Source organism: Trichechus manatus, unplaced genomic scaffold (assembly GCF_000243295.1).
Source record: "Trichechus manatus latirostris isolate Lorelei unplaced genomic scaffold, TriManLat1.0 scaffold00112, whole genome shotgun sequence".
Taxonomy (NCBI): domain Eukaryota; kingdom Metazoa; phylum Chordata; class Mammalia; order Sirenia; family Trichechidae; genus Trichechus; species Trichechus manatus.
In genome coordinates this window covers 7,685,452-7,705,003 of record NW_004444048.1, presented here as the reverse complement: position 1 = coordinate 7,705,003, position 19,552 = coordinate 7,685,452, and the positions used below count along the sequence as shown (strand labels likewise).

General features: G+C 38.9%; 1 protein-coding gene across 1 annotated transcript in view; it reads left to right on the top strand.

The window, feature by feature from the left end:
- Positions 1-19,552, top strand: part of TMTC1 (transmembrane O-mannosyltransferase targeting cadherins 1) — a 342,295-nt gene that overhangs the window by 278,498 nt on the left and 44,245 nt on the right. Inside the window, exon 11 of the mRNA XM_023738067.1 lies at positions 10,055-10,198. Within this exon, the coding sequence (XP_023593835.1) occupies positions 10,055-10,198 (144 nt within the window). The remainder of the gene's footprint in view (positions 1-10,054; positions 10,199-19,552) is intronic.

The window sequence follows — 19,552 nt, the reverse complement described above, 5'->3', positions numbered from 1 at the left end:
GAATTCCAGAACACTTAATTGTGCTCATGAGGAACCTGTACGTAGACCAAAGGCAGTCATTCAAACAGAACAGGGAATACTGCGTGGTTTAAAATCAGGAAAGGTGTGCATCATGGTTGTATCCTTTATCATACTTATTCAATCTGTATGCTGAACAAATAATCAGAGAAGCTGGACTATATCAAGAAAAGCATGGCATCAGAATTGTAGGAATACTCATTAATAACCTGCGATATGCAGATGACAAAACCTTGCTTGCTAAAAGTGAAGAAGACTCAAAGCACTTATGAAGATCAAAGACCACAGCCTTCAGTGTGGCTTACAGCTTAACATAAAGAAAACAAAAATCCTCACAACTGGACCAATAAGCAACATTATGATAAATGAGGAAACTGTTGAAGTTGTCAAGGATTTCATTTTACTTGGATCCACAATCAACACCCATGGATGCAGCAGTTAAGAAATCAAACGATGTATTACACTGGGCAAATCTGCTGCAAAAGACATCTTTAAAGTGTTAAAAAAGCAAAGCTGTCACCTTGAGGACTAAGGTGTGCCTGACCCAAGCAATAGTATTTTCAGTCACCTCATGTGCATGCAAAAGCTGGACATAGAATAAGGAAGACCAAAGAAGAATTAACACCTTTGAATTATGATGTTGGCGAAGAATGTTGAATATACCATGCCAGAAAAACAAACAAATCTGTCTTGGAAGAAGTACAGCCAGAATATTCCTTAAAGTGAGGATGGCAAGACTTGGTCTCACATACTTTGGACCAGTCTCTGGAGAAGTACATCATGCTTGGTAGAGGGTAAGTGAAAAAGAGGATGACCCTCAATGAGACAGACTGACACAATGGCTGCAACAGTGGGCTCAGACATAACCATCATGAGGATGGTACAGGACTAGGCAGTATTTCATTCCGTTGTACAGAGTTGCTGTGAGTCAGAACTGACTCGATAGCACCTAACATCAACAACACACACACACACACACACACACACACAAACCAAAGCAATTGCCATCAAGTCAGTTCTGACTCATAGTGGAACACAGGGCAGAGTAGAACTGCCCCATAGGGTTTCCAAGGAGCAGCTGGTGGATTTGAACTGCCGACCTTTTTGTTAGCAACTGAGCTGTTAACCACCGTGCCACCAGGGCTCCATACATATATATGTGTTGTGGTAAGTATGTCAGTTTTATTCATTAAATTCAAGAAATTAAACATTTCATTTCTTTAAAAAAAATAGAATTTTAGTCACCTTGTGATCATACTTGTGGACTGAATTTCAAAATGAAAGCTCTATAATTCATATTCAAAAGTTTTTTCTTTCTCAGTCTTTCTTATTTCTGTCTCATACCACTACTTCAAAAACTGGCTTAGGTATGATTCCTTTGGAAACAGAATCCAAGGCAGAGATTTGTATAAGGAAGTTTATTAGGGAGTGTCCTCAGGAATGCCAGGGAAGGAAGCCAAGGAAGTAAGATTGGGCCGAGGGAGAAGTTGAGCAGCACTGCATTTCCATCAGAGGCTCAGCAGACCCCACAGGGGGCTGTGGAGCTGGATGGCCCTTCAAAGTTATGAATGAAGGGAAGACATCAGGCCTTTATACCCTCTTGTCAACTAGTAATTGCCCCCAGGGAGGGAGTATAATCTTCAGTGAGGCAACTCCCTCAGTGCAACCCCCAGGGAGGAACTCAGCTGTGAGCTGTCAACACTAACACTCCTGGCAGCTGGAGGAGTAAGTGCCTCAGACTTGAAGGGGGAATCTGGATGGTACATGATAGCATCCACTACACCAACTTAATTTGTAATTTCCTATGTAAATGGAGCCCTGGTGGCGTGGTTGTTAAGAACTCTGTGGCAACAGATTTGGTTTTGTTTGATTTTTTGTAAATAAATATGACAGTTTCAACAGAATATTTTTTAGATTTTATGTAAACAAGAGAATGATGGTAGTATCCACCTCAGAGTTATGAAGACTACAAGAGAAGTCATCTAAAAGGCTGAGATCACCAGACATTTCTTCCTAGTTTGTCTCAGTCTAGAAACTTCACTGAAGCCAGTTCAGCATCATAGCAACACAGGCCTCCAGTGAGAGACAAATGGTAGCTGTGCATGAGATGCACTCACTAGGAGTAGAACCTAGGTCTTCTGCACAGAAGGCAAAAATCCTACCACTAAACCACCAATGCCTCCAAATCAATCGCCTTCGAGTCTGTTCTCCATGTGTGTCAGAGTAGAACTGTATTCCGTAGGGTTTTCAGTGATTGGTTTGTCAGAAATAGATCACCAAGCCTTTCTTCTGAGGTGACTCTGGGTGGATTCAGACCTCCAACCTTACAGTTAGCATCTAAGCATGTTAACTGTTTGCACCGCTCAGGGACTCCAAATTCTCCCAAGGGAAGCAGTTTTGCCCTGAGCTGAGAATCACTGAGCTAAGCCTTAGTACACTGTAGCCCAGTAGTCTGTACAGAGGAAATACTAAGGAAACCCAGGGAAACTAGGCTTCTCATTGAAACGATCCTATTGTACACATCCCAGAAGTGTTCTGTTGAAAGTCAGAGGACGAAAGCTTAGAAAACTTGTGCTTCTTTACTTGAAACAGTTGAGGGCAATAAATTATTAATGAGTCAGTGAATTATTGCTTCATATTCCCTAAATAATACACATTATTAGAAGAAGAAAAAAAAATGCCATTGATGTGCTTTGCAGATTCTGAGTCATGTGAAACTGAAGTGCAATCTCATATATAGGCCCTAAATCCAAGCTCTCAAACAAATGATTTCCAGACTGTGGCCAGAAGACCACCTTCCTCAGAATCCATGGTGGTGCTTAAAAATTCAGATCCCTAGATGCCATCCATACCCACTGCTTGACAGTCTTTGAGAGTAGGGCCCCAGGGCATTTTAACCCACTTTCCAGATGTTTCTTATGTACTCTTGAGAATCACTGACCCAAGGCATGTTCTCTGTGAGTGGTTCTCGGGAAGAACCAAGGATGCCCTGAGTTCTGGTTCTTTGCTTATTACAAGGAAAGAGGTCAGTGTAGTTAATTTAGCCATGTTAACTTTTAGAAGGGTAGTTTTGGCATTTCAAACTCACAATAGGGCATTGGAGAAATTTAGTGAAGCTAGAGAAGAATTTACAGGCTTTACCATACAATCTGTTGTTGTTGTTAGGTGCCATCGAGTTGGTTCCAGCTCATATAATGACCATATGTACAACAGAACGAAACACTGCTCGGTCCTGTGCCATCCTCACAATCGTTGCTATGTTTGAGCCCGTTGTTGTAGCCACTGTGTCAATCCATCTCATTGAGAGTCTTCCTCTTTTTCACTCACATTCTTCTTTACCAAGCATAATGTCCTCCAGGGACTGGTCCATCCTGATAACATGTCTAAAGTACATGAGATAAAGTCTCACCATTCTCACTTCTGACAGATGGGTGGTGGCCATACAGTCTAACTTCTGCTAAAGCTAATCCACTTTGGTGGGGTTTTTGTGTCTATCTGTCTGCCAGTGAGTAAGTAGAAAATATGTTCTATGTTCTAGTACTAGAGATCTCATTCAAAATTACATTTGATCATTGAAATGACATGAACTCACATTTTTCAAAGATGTAATTTTCCTGTTACTTATAAATGCATATAGGTGCACGAGGAATTTTATTTTTTTACTGATTCTCTCATCATTTTGTATATTCCATGAATGAGTATTTCAGAATTCAAGGTTTCAGTGAAGATTCTAAAAGGCTGCTCTAGCCTTCCCAGGCAAGGTCCCTCACAGGAGGACTACTGGGGCTGCCCTCTGTGGATAATGCTGGTTGGCCAAACTCCCTAGGTGGATATTCAGGATACGTACTTCCCACCCTAGCGTCTTCTTGAATGGCAGTTATTGATTAGGAATGTGAATGCATTTTTCATGTCCACCCCTGTCTCATCTTTTAAGTCAATCCAATAACTAGAGTGCATTTCATGCTATGAAGTATTGTAACAACAGGGATTCCTCAAGCATATAGGTCTGTCACCCAGGAACCACACAGGACTTTTAATCTCCTTATAACTTTGGATGTAGCTTTTTAAAGTGCACATGCCTGGAATTCCATTTGATGTTGAGCATATCAGAAAGGCTCGGAAAAAACTGATCTCTTGGCTATGAGCATCATTTGCTTCAGATGATGAAGGATTGCTGAACTTTGGAGTAAGTGTGTGACAAAGAACATTCTTACATTCTTAAAATAAAGAGGGTCATCTGTCCTTCACATCTAAGAAACCACGGTGTAGGAGAAACAGATGTATATAAGATGACTCGAGTGTTCACTGGGTTAGTGTTGACTGATGGGAGCAAGTCGAAGGCCGTTGACTGCAGCAAAGAGACTGACTTTTACGCAGGATGAGAAATCCATGTGAGAGGAGAGCTGGCTGCTTCAGCCTGGCATGGGTTCATTGGGGCTGCAGAGGAAACTGAGGCACACCACCTAGAAGTCTTACAGCTGACCCCATAGTGTCAAAGGTGTGACAGTGGGCATTTTTATACACATTATCACACCTGTTCACATAAAATCCTGATGAGATGTTATTGACCTCATTTTTACAGAGAAAACAACTAAGACACAGATGTAAATCCCAAACCACACAGCTAGAAAGTCACAGTCAAAAAGTCATCCATACTTTTTGACTCTTGTTCTTTTTCCACCTCATCAAAGCACTTTCCCATATATCCTGCTACAAAAAAAATGAAGTTCACCGTGATCACCCAAGGAAAGGTTAAATTAGGTTCATCATTTTCTGTTTAAAAGAGGTGAGAAGTATTTCATTCAATAAATTGCCCAACCTCTAGCACATAAAGGGTAAATCCTCAGGAATCAGGAAAATTAAGCTATTTAAAATGACTCATTTCCTGAGGGCAACAGAGAGTCATAGTTTTACTCTAAATTGACTTGGAAAGTCAACTGGGTGGAGTCCTTCTGGACAACTGCTGGAGGTCACCCATTGTGACAGGTCAGATAATTAATTTAGTTGGCTCCTCATTGGTGAGTATGTCTCATTTCCTTAAATTGTAGTTGAGGTGTTTTTTTTTTTTTTCCTGCAAGGCTATTTGTTATGGATCAGTAGGAGTACAATAGGATTTTAGAAGATTGCAACACTTGTTTAGTGGGTGTTAATAACAATTTCAAACAAAGAATCAGACTACTGAAATCATCATTGCTACTGGTTGCCATGGAGTCAGCTCCGACTCATCGTTGTTACGCAGGTGCACTTTATTGACAGGAAGATTCAGATATTATAACATGAAGGAACCAGGCACTTAAGAAGTGGCAGAGATGAATATGGTTGAGAAAATGCTATTACCTCCTGAGATGAAGTTTACTTTGAGTATTTTTTTAGTCCAGTGAAATTCCAGTTTTATGGTTGAATCTTTTTCCCAGTAATTTTTTTTTTCTCTTGGATTCTTTTTTTCTCAACAGGAAATAGATAATAAACATCTGACCTTAGCATAGTTAACCTCAAATAAATTGTGTGGCATGAAAATCAGGCAAATAAATCAGGGTGTGTAATCTAAAAGGAAATTGCAAACTGGAACACATGATACAGTATTACTTGAATAAAGAAATGCTTTATAATGTATTCAAATAATGAAAAATTGACAGCATCCTTAACTTTTGGACAGAATGTACAAAATCTGAAGTAAGTGACTGAAATAGAATATAAAACTAAACTGTAGTTATATTTTGTTTATTAATAGTCTATGGACTTTTAGTTGATATCAAAGCTTAAGAACAGTAGATTACAGAGCATGTATCTACATTTTATACATTTACTGAGTGTTGTAGATTCTAATTAGTGTTTCATAATACTCTGCTTTTCAGAGAGATGATTATTTTGTAGGTCAGGAGACAGATTTTTCCAGTTGATAAGAATCTCAGTGGCCACGTTTCCTAAGTATTGAGTTTATTTCACTTTTGTTATTGAGAACTATTTCCTAAAAGACCATAGTTGAATGAATTGGCCAAAAAGCAAAAAGGACAAATTATTTCAAATGGAAGCTTTCATTTGTAGCAGAATATTTGTCGAAGGTTGAAACATTCATGTGTTGTTTGGGAAAACAAATGGATTTACAAGAACCATCTGCCTTCTTAATACTTAAGAACACAAGTACTTCTGAGGTATTTCTTTTTTTTTTTTATATAGTCTATTATTTACTTAATTTCTCCCAGCCTCTCCTTCCTCAACTGTAAAGTAGTACAATAAAAAATTCTACTTAAAGAATTATGAAAGTTAAATGAGATAATTTATGTATGAAAAAGCATTCCATAAAATGTAAAGCATCATTAACACGGTCATAAGCCCTTTTGGTCCCATTTTCTTTGGTCCCTGCCTCCATTTTTCACTTAGGCAGCTCTTCTCTCCCAGTCACTATTTCCAGTTTACATTTTCAAAGAGAAAATAACTGGGAATGGAGAAGAATAACACTGTCCTTGACTACTTCTTCATTAGTTCTGCGTAAGGAAGTGCCACTAGATAAAAATTAAGAACCTTTTAAATGCTCAAATGGATGTTGTGTTTATTCAGAATCTGAATTTTCCATTACTTGAAAAAATAATTCTCTTTAGCTCCTAGAACTATATACCCGTATTTCTTTTTTTAAAGAGAAAAATAAGCTTCCTTATGCCTCAGAACTGTGTGACAATGTAATACATTCCCTTCTAATAAATTTTTAAAATTGAACTCACAGATATAAAAAAATCATAAAATAAAGAAACGGCAAGAGAGTCCCCATAAGCAATACAAATGTTGAATAAGACTGTGTGAAAGAAAATGCAACTCCTGTTCTAACTGATCTTCAAAAGAGGGCCTGGAAATCACCAGTCTGTCCCAGTTCAGTGAAGCTTTTGTGGGGTTTTTTAGATGGGGGAGGGAATAATTAACAGGACTTTTGTAAAACGTACCTGCAGAAGTCAAAGTCAAGATGTGCTTAATTTATTCTGACCATTGATGTAGCAACACAGACATCTCTTAAATTATTCATCTTTGCAATAGAAAATTCCCCTCCTAGAGACCACAGAATTGAATTAGACCCAATCTAATTTGTTTATTTAAAAAGTAAACACACACACACACACATACACAAAGTAAACACAGAAAATTTGTCCTTGCATTGGTCTGCAGCATATAGGAGAAAAATGTATGTTTAAATAAAATATCTACATTTATATAAAAATCAAAATTAAAAAGTGATGTTTTTCCTGACCTGGTTGTTGAAAGAATCCTTTTAATGAAATTCAGCTTTATTTCATAAATAATGCAATGCTTGCATGTGATTAGGTGAAGCTCAAAGGAATTACCTAATCAGATACCCAGTGAGAGAGGATATTGCTTGCAGACCCTTACTATTACCAGGAATAAATAATATCTACACATTTTCCAGATGGAGGGCTCTGCTTGGTAATAGCATCAGTAATAAATACCAGCAGTCCCCCTCGTTGATGGCTTAGGGCTTTTGTTTGCATCGAGCCTCTTTCCTGTTTCCAGCCATGAAGTCCCCCCCTCCTAAGCTTCATGGGCCTGCAGCTGTAGAACAAGTTCTTTAGAGCAGGAGGCACATTAAAGGTCTTTTCTTTTGTAGTGCTTATATTTCTCTCTACTTCCTTTCTCATTACTTGTTTCTGTTTTTGGAGAGTTCACGGCTGGACTTATACTCTGATCTGATTGAAGAAAAAAGAGGAGAAAAACACTGCTGTAGTTAGTGAACTTTGAAAGGCCATGACTGTTCATTTAAGTGGCACTGGGGTCATGAGCGAATATAAAATCCAAAAGGTGGGCCGAGAACCAGCTGGATAGGACCACCTGTGTGATATTGCAGGCAGGCTCTTTAACATACAGGTGAGCCCACTACGGAAGCTCTTACTGAATTTAGACTGTCTTTTCCCATAATTAGTGCTTTCAGTGCAAAAGTTTGTTTCAAGGGCAAAGAAGTAAGGAAAAGAGATGGTTTTAAGAAGTTACCTCTAGTGAGATGCAGGAAGAAAAGCTTCCCAGGTATGCATTCTATAACTGCCTGTCATCAGGGAAACGACCAGCATGACAATGTTCACTGGGCACCCCTTAAATCTTTTGGAGGTCACAGAGCTTGGCTTCAAATTTTAAAAAAACAAAACAAACAAAAAACTTCTTTAGAAGAATTTGAGTTCTGGCTGTAATGTGCATTCTGTATCCACTTCAAAAGCAATCCTTAGACACAGTCTGTCCAGAGATTTTTCTGGGCATGGAGTGGATGGGCAGGTACAAGAGCATTTTTTTTGCCTCTCATCTTAGCTCTAATACCCTCTGCGGCATCTCAGATCTAGTGCTATCCCCTCAGTTCCTGCCCCTGCAGAGGTTGAGTGTTAAGGGGCTCATACCAGGGACCCTAAAGTTCTCTTTGCTTATTACAGGTGACCAGAGAGAGGCAAGCAAGAGCACATGTGCTGGCTCAGGGTGTTTTCTTTTGCCTGATTTCTTCTCACAGTATATTTCTCCAAACAGCCTTAAAGCCTCTGTGAAAAATTAGGGCTTTCAAGCTTTGGGAGAATGTAGTATTCATCTGAGTTGATTCCATCCCTTGTCATTCAAGAGGAGCATTACCCGGAGTGTCTTCCTAGTTCTGAAGAGTATTCAGAACTGTTCTGTAAGAGAGTAGGGAAGGGAGGATTACCTGGTCAAATAAATTTAGGATATGCTGGGTTAAGCAAAGATTTAAAAAAGCTTATGCATCTTGTCTTCCTTGGCCTTTTAATAGGAATCCCTTCTCTCCCAAAATGAAATTGATCTTCCTAGAAGGTCTGGAACAGCAGGGCAAGCCTGGCATTTGATTGTCAAGAGACTTGGCAAGCATAGATCCTGTTTTTATTGCTTAGGCATTATCTTGGCTTTTTGACATTAAAAGCCGGCTCCACAGGCTTATTCAAAGTACTTTGGGTGACAGAGATGGAGAGAACCTATTAGACTGCTAAATATGTCCACCAGAAATGTAGCAGAAACAGCTAAATTATGTAGCTGCACTGATTTGGCTTCTTTAAACTTTTAAGTTAAGAAAGTAAATTGATTCCCTTCCTTCCTTAATCAAAACAACTTTCATTTATGGATTTATCCCCAGTTCTCCTTTACATTTGCTTTCAAACATTAGGAATGCTTTTTTTTTTTTTTTCCCCCACATAATTCTGCATTATTTAAATTTTTAAGTATTTTACCAGGAATTCATTTCAAGAAGTCTGTCAGACCTGGTGGTTCCAAACAGCAGTTCCAAAAAAACCGAACCTGTTGCCGTCGAGTCAATTGTGACTCACAGAGACTCTATAGGACAGAGTAGAACCGCCCAATAGTGTTCCGAGGAGCAGCTGGTGGATTCAAACTGCTGACCTTTTGGTTAGCAGCCTAACACTTCACCACTACACCACCAAGGCTCCAAAACAGCAGTAGGAGGGGGAAATTAGATAAAATAGAATAAAGAGAGTGAAGATGGAGAGCCATTTGGGGGATTTATTTTTATGGGGAGACATTATGTATCATCCTTTCTCAGTAATGGTGGTCTTAGTAATGATGCTCTAATCCAAGAATGTTTATATAAATCCTTCACCGAAGGAATTCCCAAGATCTGTGTAAACAGTGGACACAGCAGTCCCACCAGGGTAGAGACACTCAGCACTTGAGGAGGATTTTCTACCTAAGGCAGTTGAAAGTAATTGTAGGTCCCAAAGGACTAAAATTTACTTAACCCTGGTAGATTTGCATCCTATTTAAATCTTGCACTACTTGGGGGTTATTTATTTTTACCACTAAGTGTTAAGTATGTGCTTCTCTGCCAAATTTATACACACAAAGCAGTTTTAAACTGCTGTTTTTATTAACTAAAAAGAAGGTGAGCATTAATGCTTTGACACAGACATACCATTAAAAAAAGAATTCAGTGTTTTGTTTTGGTTGTGAAACAGCTGCGGGAAAAAGAACAAGCAGATTGTGTCCAACTTGGAGGTTTTTGAACAATCATGGCTTACTATTTCTAATTTTTCAGGTTGTATCCACACCATGCAAGTGCCCTCAACAACCTTGGAACACTGACCAGAGACACCGCAGAGGCAAAGATGTACTATCAGAGGGCTCTCCAGCTAAATCCACAGCATAACCGGGCTCTTTTCAACCTCGGCAATCTCCTTAAGTAAGTGGATTGTCTGCCATTGATCTGGGGGCTTTGCAATTTCAAGAAATCCTTTCCTTCTCAACACGCATTTAGTTGTGGTGTCAGCCTATTCCTGAGCTGAATAATTAGGGCTTTCAAGCTTTGGGAAGATGTAATATTCATCTAAATTAATTCTATTCCTTATCGGTGCAAAGGAGTATTTCTCAGAGTAGCTTTCTGGAAATACTAGTTCTGGAAGATGCTCATGGATGATCTATAAAGGGGTAAGAATGGTCAGACAAACTTAAGAAATGCTGGGTTAAGCAAAGGTAAATAGTTCCTTTATTGCAAAAAACTGCAATATGCTAATATGGTGTCTTGTGAATCTTCAAGAAGGGAATGTGGTATACAGCATTTCCCAAAGTGAATTTTTTTTAGTAGGGCATTTCCCAAGACAAGCATTCCGTGAATATACTTTGGGACGAGTACTGGCTAAGAAAAGCAGGTGCTCTAAAGGTGTAGCCAAATGACATGACTGCAACCTATACCCAATTTGTTCTATAGGTAAGAAACGAAGTAAGCTTTGCCTGGAATTAGTAGTGATAACTCTCACTCTTACGAGTGACTTTAGGCATAATCAGCGGTGTTTGCGTCTCACTCTGCGCTGTTAAAGGTTGATAATGCAGTTAGTATCACTGAAGACTGAAACAGAAGGGGTACTTTTTTCTTTTCTTTTCTTTTTTTTTTTTTATTGTACTTCAGGTGAAGGCTTACAGAACAAATAGTTTCTCATGAAACAGTAGTACACATATTGTTTTATGAGATTGGTTAACAACCCCACAACACGTCAACCCTCTAACTTCTCAGCCTTTTTTTTTTTTGGTGAAAATACACATAGCCGAAGATACACCATTTCAAAAATTTCTACATGGACAGTTCAGTGACATTGACTACGCTCTTCCAATTGTGCTGTTATTCTCACTTAAGATGAAGGCTTACAAAACAAAATAGTTTCTCATTTAACAGTTACTACACATGTTGCCCTATGACAATGGTTAACAATCTCCCAACACATCAACAATATCCTTACTCAACCTTGGGTTCCCTATCACCAGCTTCCTTGTCCCCTTCTGCCTTCTGGCCCTTGTCACTGGACTACTGTACCTCGTTAGTCTCGTTTGGTTTTACGAGGCTGTCTGCTCCCAGGCTGAACGGTGAACCTCGGAGATAACTTCACCACTGAGCTAAAAGGGTGTCTGGGGGCCATACTCTCAGGGTTTCTCCAGTCTCCTTTAGGCCAGTAAATCTGGTCTTTTTTTGTGAGTTAGAATTTTGTTCTACATGCTTCTCCAGCTCTGTCCAGAGCCCTCTGTTGTGATCCTGGTCAGAGCAGTCAGTGGTGGTAGCCGGGCACCATCTAGCTGTACTGGACTCAGTCCGGTGGAGGCCTTGGTAGCTGTGGACAATTAGTCCTTTGGACTAATCTTTTCCTTGTATCCTGTTGTCTTCATTCTCCCTTGCTCCCGAAGGGATGAGACCAGTGGAGTATCTTAGATGGCCGCTCAGAGGCTTTTAAGACCCCAGACACTACTCACCAAGGTAGAATGTAGAGCATTGTCTTTATAAGCTGTGTCATGCCAGTTGAGCTAGATGTTCCCCAAGACCATGGTCCTAGAAGGGGTACTTTTGATCTTGTATTTTTATTAATTTAATACCTAGGCATGTTGGCGATGGTGCAGGCCATGGTAGTACTGGTGATGGTGGTGTTGTGGAATTGAACGTCTAAACTTAAAAATATAGGTTGGAAACATCACAAACAGACATAAACAGATGAAATTTGTTGGAGTCAGAGTAGCGATACATTTACCTGTGCTTGTTAGGATGCTGACAATCCACATGCTTGAACTGGTTTCCATGTCTCTAAACTTCTGGAGAGCACCTTTGGCTGTCTCATCAGTTCCTTTAAGGTTAATAGTTAGCTTTGTTCTTTTGTCTTTTTCTTAATGAGGTTGTCTTAATTGCTTCAGTAACTCAGTAAGATGCATCTTCTTCATTTTCTGTTTCCCCTATCTACTTTATATATTAACATGGCTCTCGGTCCTTCTTTCTATGTGTGTTTACGCATGTTTTTATTTAATTCCATTTGAACATGAGCATTATTATGAGTTAATCACAACCATCAACATAGTATATAAGGTGAGAGGTGCTATACAGGATCGAAAGTAAGTTTTATGTTTAAGGATAGCTTTATCCATATGCTAAAACACAAAATCGAGGGGATACTACACAAAAATAAATAAATGCCAGGAAAGTACATTTAAATAAAGAGAAATAAATAAAAGTATAAATCAGAAAAAAGCTAAACAAACTTAATTTTAAAAATTAGATAAGTTATTGTTACAATTTGATAAAAACTGAGAATGATGAAAACCAATGATGAATGAAGAAATGCAACTGTGACCAAAAAAAAAAAAAAAAAAACTCTTTTAGCATCAGGAAGCCCCCTAGAAAAAAATAAAAGCAAATCAAAAGTTGTGGGAAAAATGAGAAATGAGTTCTAATTATTGTACACAACTCATTACAGGTCAATATGGTGCTTTTATTTTATCCTACTATTTTTATGGCAGCCCTGGTGGCACAGTGGTTAAGAGCTCAGCCGCTCCGTGTGAAATTCTAAGGACTCATTTTTTAAAGTCATTGTTGCATTTGTGTATGTCCTACTTAGAACCCAAATAACTAAATGGCTGGAAAAAATTCTATCAAGGTCTTGTTGGATACCTGGATTATATAATGTTGATTTCAAAAATCATGTAGATGAGTATTTTTTCCAGAGACACCAGCATTAATGGCCTGGCTACAAAATGGCATTTCTTGGAAGGGATGATATCCTTGAGTTATAGTTATAATACTGTGTGGAATGTGGTTCTATTTGAAAATGATGACAAAGATTCTTTTAAATTTCATCTTGCCAAGACCTGAACGAGAAATGGATATTCTAACCTTCCTTTTTCAGTTCACATCTTATGGCTACTCTTATCTTAAATTAGTATGTGTAATTAAAATTACAAGAAAGCATCTCTTGGAGCATGACAATGGCTATGTTTTACAGTAAGAGAAGTTGTTGGAAAACCAACATAGGATATTTTTCTCTCTTTTTCAGTAAAATCAACTCTTAGTGATTATCCAAATCAACAGCAGTGTTTTCTACTCATGTAGTTTTCTGAGTGCCTTTTCTTTTCTTTTGTTGTTGTTTTGTTTTAATGAAATCCTCCCAATGAGTCTGTGAAGTAAATTGGGAAGAGGAAGAGGAAACTGAGGCCCTGGGAGATTAAGTGCCTGTACATGGACACCCTTGCTTACCTTCTGCTTTTTTGTATTGCACCATAGAGAAAACTGGCTCTACATCAGTGTATTCTTAGAATCAAATAGATTAAAATAATAATAGCTAACATTTATGTAATACTCCTCAGTTTACAGAGCATTTTTATATTCACGACTCAATTTAATCTTTAAAAGAACCTATTGTGGTAGATATTACTATCCTGATCCTCATTTTATAGATGAGGAAACCAAGATATGAGGATACCCTGTACCCTTGGCCTAAGCTGTGGCAGACCCAGCATTGCATCCCTGCCCTTTGATACCTTGTCCTGTTCACTTTCCACTACCCATGTTGCCGAATAACTCTCCAACACAAGAAGTATGTAATATTTAACTTTTTAATGACATGTACTTGCCTTTTAGGGAAGGTACCTTCCTGACTGTGTCTTTCTTAAGGAAATGTAAAATTGGTTTACATTCCCTTGAGCTTGCATCTTTGAATGACAGAGAGAGTTGACCCCGAAAAAGCAGGGCTAATCCCTTTTTAGATAACTCTGAGCTTTATTTCCACTTTCTTTATTATTAGTTCCGTTACTAAGTAGCAATAAGTGAAAAGCAAGAAGAGGATAAGAGTATTTTAAATTTAGTTTGACTTGATCCAGTTCACTGTTTAAGATTTATACCCTATTACTCAATAGGCAGCTAATTTTTTAAATTGTGCCTTTTAAAATGTTGTTAACTTTTGTTATCTAAAACTCAGTGCTCATTCTTACAGCCCAAGTAATCTCTTTAGATATGAGCAGTTTAGATTTGATCATCCTTGAGAGGAGGATACTATCATTATTCCTATTTTATAAATGAGGAAACTGCAATTTGGTGAAGGTGAGTAATGCGCCAACGTCCCTTAGTGAGAAAATAGAAGACGTGGGAATCGAACTTAGATCTGTCTGACACAGTGCCCTCGTCCTTAACCACTGCATTCAACTGTCTTTTTGTGGCCACTCAAAACCAGTATCCTGCTTGGAGCAACACTGTCCCATAGAAATATGATGAGAGCCACATATGTAATTTTAAGTTTTCTTGTAGTCATATTTTTAAAAGTAAAAAGCAACAGGTTAAATGAATTTTGATAATATATTTTTATTTAACCCCAATATATCCCAAAGGTTTTCTTTTTAACATGTAATTAATATTAAAAATATTAATGAGATAGTTTATATTCTTTTTTATACTAAATCTTTGAAGTTTAGTGTGCATTTTAGATTTACAGTATGTCTCCTATCACACTAGCCACATTTTAAGTGCTGAGTAGCTACATGTGGCTCATGGCTGTTACGTTGGACAGGACAGATCTTTATTAATGACCCTCACTTTCACAGAAATGTGAATCTTTGTCTAGGCCAGAAGGTCTAAAGGGGATGTGATTCTGTCAGAGCAGCCTAGAAATCTTAACGATTGGGGACAAATTTCATTTGAATTCTTGAAATCACAGTTAGACAGCTTTAAACTTTTTCACAGCTGCAGACTTCATGCAGTATCATCCAAATATGTTTGGCTCCTTTCATGACCATTTTACTGGACTTTGAAGCTAGTCAGTTATGAGTCTGTGCAGCACATTTGCAGTGTGAGAGATTGATAAGGAACAGCTTTCCATGCTAGCATTCTTAATTAATACTAATTACTGTTGGCTTTGCTTGGAACTTAAAATCCAGAAATTGAAGGAAAAACAAAAACATAGGCCAGATTAGCATAAACTTTTTATGGATGAACAGAGCAGAAGTCCCTGATAACTAAAGAGAATATAATAGAATATTTAAATTCAGGGCATGGAAAATATGTCTGTGAATGCTTGGGTAAAATAGTTGTTGATGTTTGTTACTAAAACAGAATATGAGAAGAACTTCTTAACAAATCATGTCATACCTTCTTCTTTGCCAAAACTACCTTCCAGACAACAGCAACTCAAAGGGTTTGATGAGAAGCTTAGGGGGCAGTGAGTTTATGTTAATAATGGTAAAATAATTTGGAAAAAGATATCGACAAAAGTGGCACAATGTGAAGAATGTAACAATTGTCACTGAATTGTACACGTAGGAATTGTTGAATTGATTGTTTTGTTATGTATATTTTCACACACACATACACACAAAATTACCTTCCATTCACATTATAGAATGGGTGGTACAGTAAATCCTATTATCAAAACTCAGGAGAAAATGAAATAGAATGTGCAATAAGTGAACTATATAGATGAATTTGATAATGGCATACATTTAAATGTTTCTTTGGTCTGATCCTTTGAAATTTGAATTTCTCAATAACAAAGGAACAAGAAAAGAAGGATAACGATTATTTTTGAAATAAGTTTAAATGTTTAGGATGTATTTCCTTATAGCTTTGGTACTAATTACGCAGCCTTTTTTTTCAACAAAAGGAAGTTTATACATGCAAGATAGTAGCTTTCCTTTTCTTCACTCTCTCAGTGAAGCCCCAAAGAATTCAAAATGCCAACCCAGTGGAAAAAGACTTTTTAAAGGCCCATACTACCACATTATGATGTCAACATTTGGTTAGCAAGTTCTTCATTCTCCTTTTGGAGTGAAATCCTATTCCCACCTCGTTACCCATGGTGACCTATTAATATCACGTTACCTCCAGCCTTATCTCTAGTCTCAAGCCCATTACATTTTCTCCATCCTCATCTTTATCCAACTCATGCCTTTCTCTCTTCAAGTCTCCTTTCCACTTCTTTTGAATCCCAGTCCAGCATCACACAACACCCTGTACATCCTCCTCACTGCCATGTGACAATCGTGTGCGTGTACTCCCATCATCCTCAAGGAATTGAGGAGCAGGGCAATGATTTTCTGTTGCTCTCCATCTGTGCTGCCATCTTTAGTCAATTCAAAAATATCTCAATCACCTAGTTCCTCTGACTCCTCTCTAAGACCCTCATTTCTGCCCCACCTCAGGCATACCTCGAGCACTTACCACCATGGCCATACCACTGACTTTTTAGTTATTCAGATCTTGTCAGCCTCAAGTACCTGAATTCTGAAATTTTCCTCTTTGACCTTATTTCTTACCTCTTCCCACTTTTAAAACCTTGATGTTGACATAACTTGCATCATCTCAAAACTGACTGCTCTGGAGGCGGAGCCAACGTGACGCTATAGACAGAAGCACCACGCCGTCCCTCCACAGGAAAGATCTGAAAAACTAAGTAAAACAGAGACAAACATCAATCCTGGAACCTTAAGCATCAAATGAAGAGATAAAGAACTCAACCAAGCACGGAATGGAATAAGAAACTAACAGAGAACAGAGAGTGAGGAGAGATAAGAACAGAGGACCCCTGTCAGCTAACACAGCACAGATTCACCATCTTGGACTCCTTTTGGAGATCGTTAGACAAGGAGTACAGGAAAGCAGCTTCACAGAGCTCCCAGCAGAAACAGAGCACCAAGTAACCAGCGATACACTCTTTCCCACCCCCCACCCTTCTTCCTCCTGCTTGGCCTCTGCTGCTTTCTAGTGGGACAGGTGACTGCAGCCCAGAAGGTGCCAGCTCCATGCTTCTTGGATTTGCCCCGCCCATACCGACTGGCTCCTTTAGTGCCATTTCTTTGTTGCTGGTGTTGCTTTTTTCGGCTTCTTTTGGTTTCTTCCCTGCCTCTCACCTCCTCACACTCCTTTCTGTTGAACACCTGGCTCCATGTGCCATCTTTGCTTCTTCTAAGACAGTCTGTGGAGCACCCCTCGGCTGGGGAACTGCTTCTTTGGTCCGCGCAACCATGTTGGTAGGATTCCTGGGGCATTTTGTTTGTTTTCTTTTTCTTTTACTTCATTTCTCGGTTTCTCATATCTTTTCTACTTACCTTTGTTTCCTGTCTCCTTAATACCTGGCACTGTGTGCCATCTCTGCCCCTTCTAAACAGGCTGTACTACACAGCTTGGGAGACACTTCCGCAGTCTGCACAGCCACACTGCTGGGATCCCTGGGGGCCTTTCTTTTTGTTTTGTTTTTTTAGTTAATTTATTTTTTTCTTTTCTCTTTTTTCCTTTTTGTTTTTCTTCATTTCTCATTTTCTCATCTCTGTCTACTTTTCTTTTCCTGTCTCCTGGATACCTGGTGCTGTGAGCCATTTCCATCCCTTCTTGACGGGCTGTGCCCCAAGGCCTGGGAGCCACTTTTCCAGTCACTGGTGGGATCCTTGGGGGGCATTTCTTTTTTTTTTTTCCCCCAATTTTTGTTTATTTATTTTATCTTCTCTTTTTTTTCCTTTTTGTTTTTCTTCATTTTGGTTTCTCATCTTTATACTCCAACAGGAGGCTCCCTTAGCACTTTTGGCTCCTGTTTCTCTCTCCTCTCTCTCTTCTTTCCCATACCCATCTTAGCTCCACACATCACAACCTGCCCCCTCACTCCTGCCTACCTGCAGCATGCACAAAACATTGCAGCCCTAAACACACAGGCACAGCCTATAAGAACCTACCCTGCACAGACCCCCAGCCCACCCTGTCAGCCCTAGTACATGCTACAAGCAAACCATCCCGGCCCCTCGTCTTCAGCTGGACCTGCCCTGCTGCACCATAGCTGAGCAACTGACACTGCCCACTGGACAACGAGGTGAAAAGTATTGTGCCCAAGTATGAGCAAACAACAAAGAACGCACAGCCCACCTGGTCAGACATAATCAAATATAAAAGCAGGAAAAAACAAACAAATCTACAATCAATAAACGAAGAAAATAACTACTGAATGTCCCAAAGACAGCAGACAATATCAAAACATATTTAAAAAAAAGGACAGGATAGTTCCAGTAGGCATCCAAAATAAAAAAGTAGGTGACTTTCCAATAGAAGAAAAGGCAGTAGAACTGCGTGGTAGGGAATTCAAATCTCTAATATTCAGAGCTATCCAACAGTTGAAGCAAAAAGCAGACAAAAATGAGGAAAAAATAGACAAAATCATGGAAAAGACAGGCAAAACAATGGAAGAATTCAGGAAAATAATACAGGAACAAAATGTCAAAATAAATTCACAACTAGAAATCATACAAAAACAACAATTAGAAATCCAAAAGATAAACAAGAAGATTTCAGAAATGGACAGTGTCATAGAAGGGCTGAGGAGCAGATCTGAAACAATGGAAGACAGGATCAGAGAAATTGAAGACAAATACTTGGATACCACTTTGTTTGAGGAAAAATCAGAAAAAAGAACAAATAAAAATGAAGAAACTCTGAAAATTCTGTGGGATACAATCAAAAGCAAAAATTTGCCAAAGATCAGAGTTCCAGAACAGGGGGAGAAAACGGAAAACACAGACAGGATCATTGAAGAACTGCTGAGAGAAAACTTCCCTAATATCATGAGAGATGGAAAGCTGACCATCCAAGAAGCCCAGCGAACCCCATATAGGATAGACCCCAAAAGAAAATCACCAAGGCATATCATAATCACACTTGCTAAAACCATAGACAAAGAATGCTGAGAGCAGCTTGAGAAAAATGAAAACTCAGATACAAAGGGGAAACAATAAGATTAAGGTCTGGTTACTTGGCAGAAAACATGCAGGCAAGAAGGCAATGGGATGACATATATAAAACCTTGAAAGAAAAAAATTGCCAACCAACAATAATATAACCCGGAAAACTCTGGTTCAAATATGATGGTGAAATTAGGACATTTCCAGGTAAACAGAAATTAAAGGAATATGTAAAAACCAAACCAAAGGTACAAGAATTATTAAAGGGAGCCCTTCAGCTTGAGAACAGACAACAGCCTGAATCTAGGATGCAAGATTGCACCAGCCAGATACCAGCTGTCATGGATTGAATTATGTCACCCCAAAAATGTGTGTATCAGTTTGGCTGGGCCATGAGTCCCAGTATTCTGTGGTTGTCCTCCATTTTGTGATTGTAATTTTATGTAAAAGAGGATTAGGGTGGGATTGTAACACCCTTACTAAGGTCACATCCCTGATCCAATGTAAAGGGAGTTTCCCTGGGGTGTGGCCTGCACCACCTTTTATCTCTCAAGAGATTAAAAAGAAAGGGAAGCGAGCA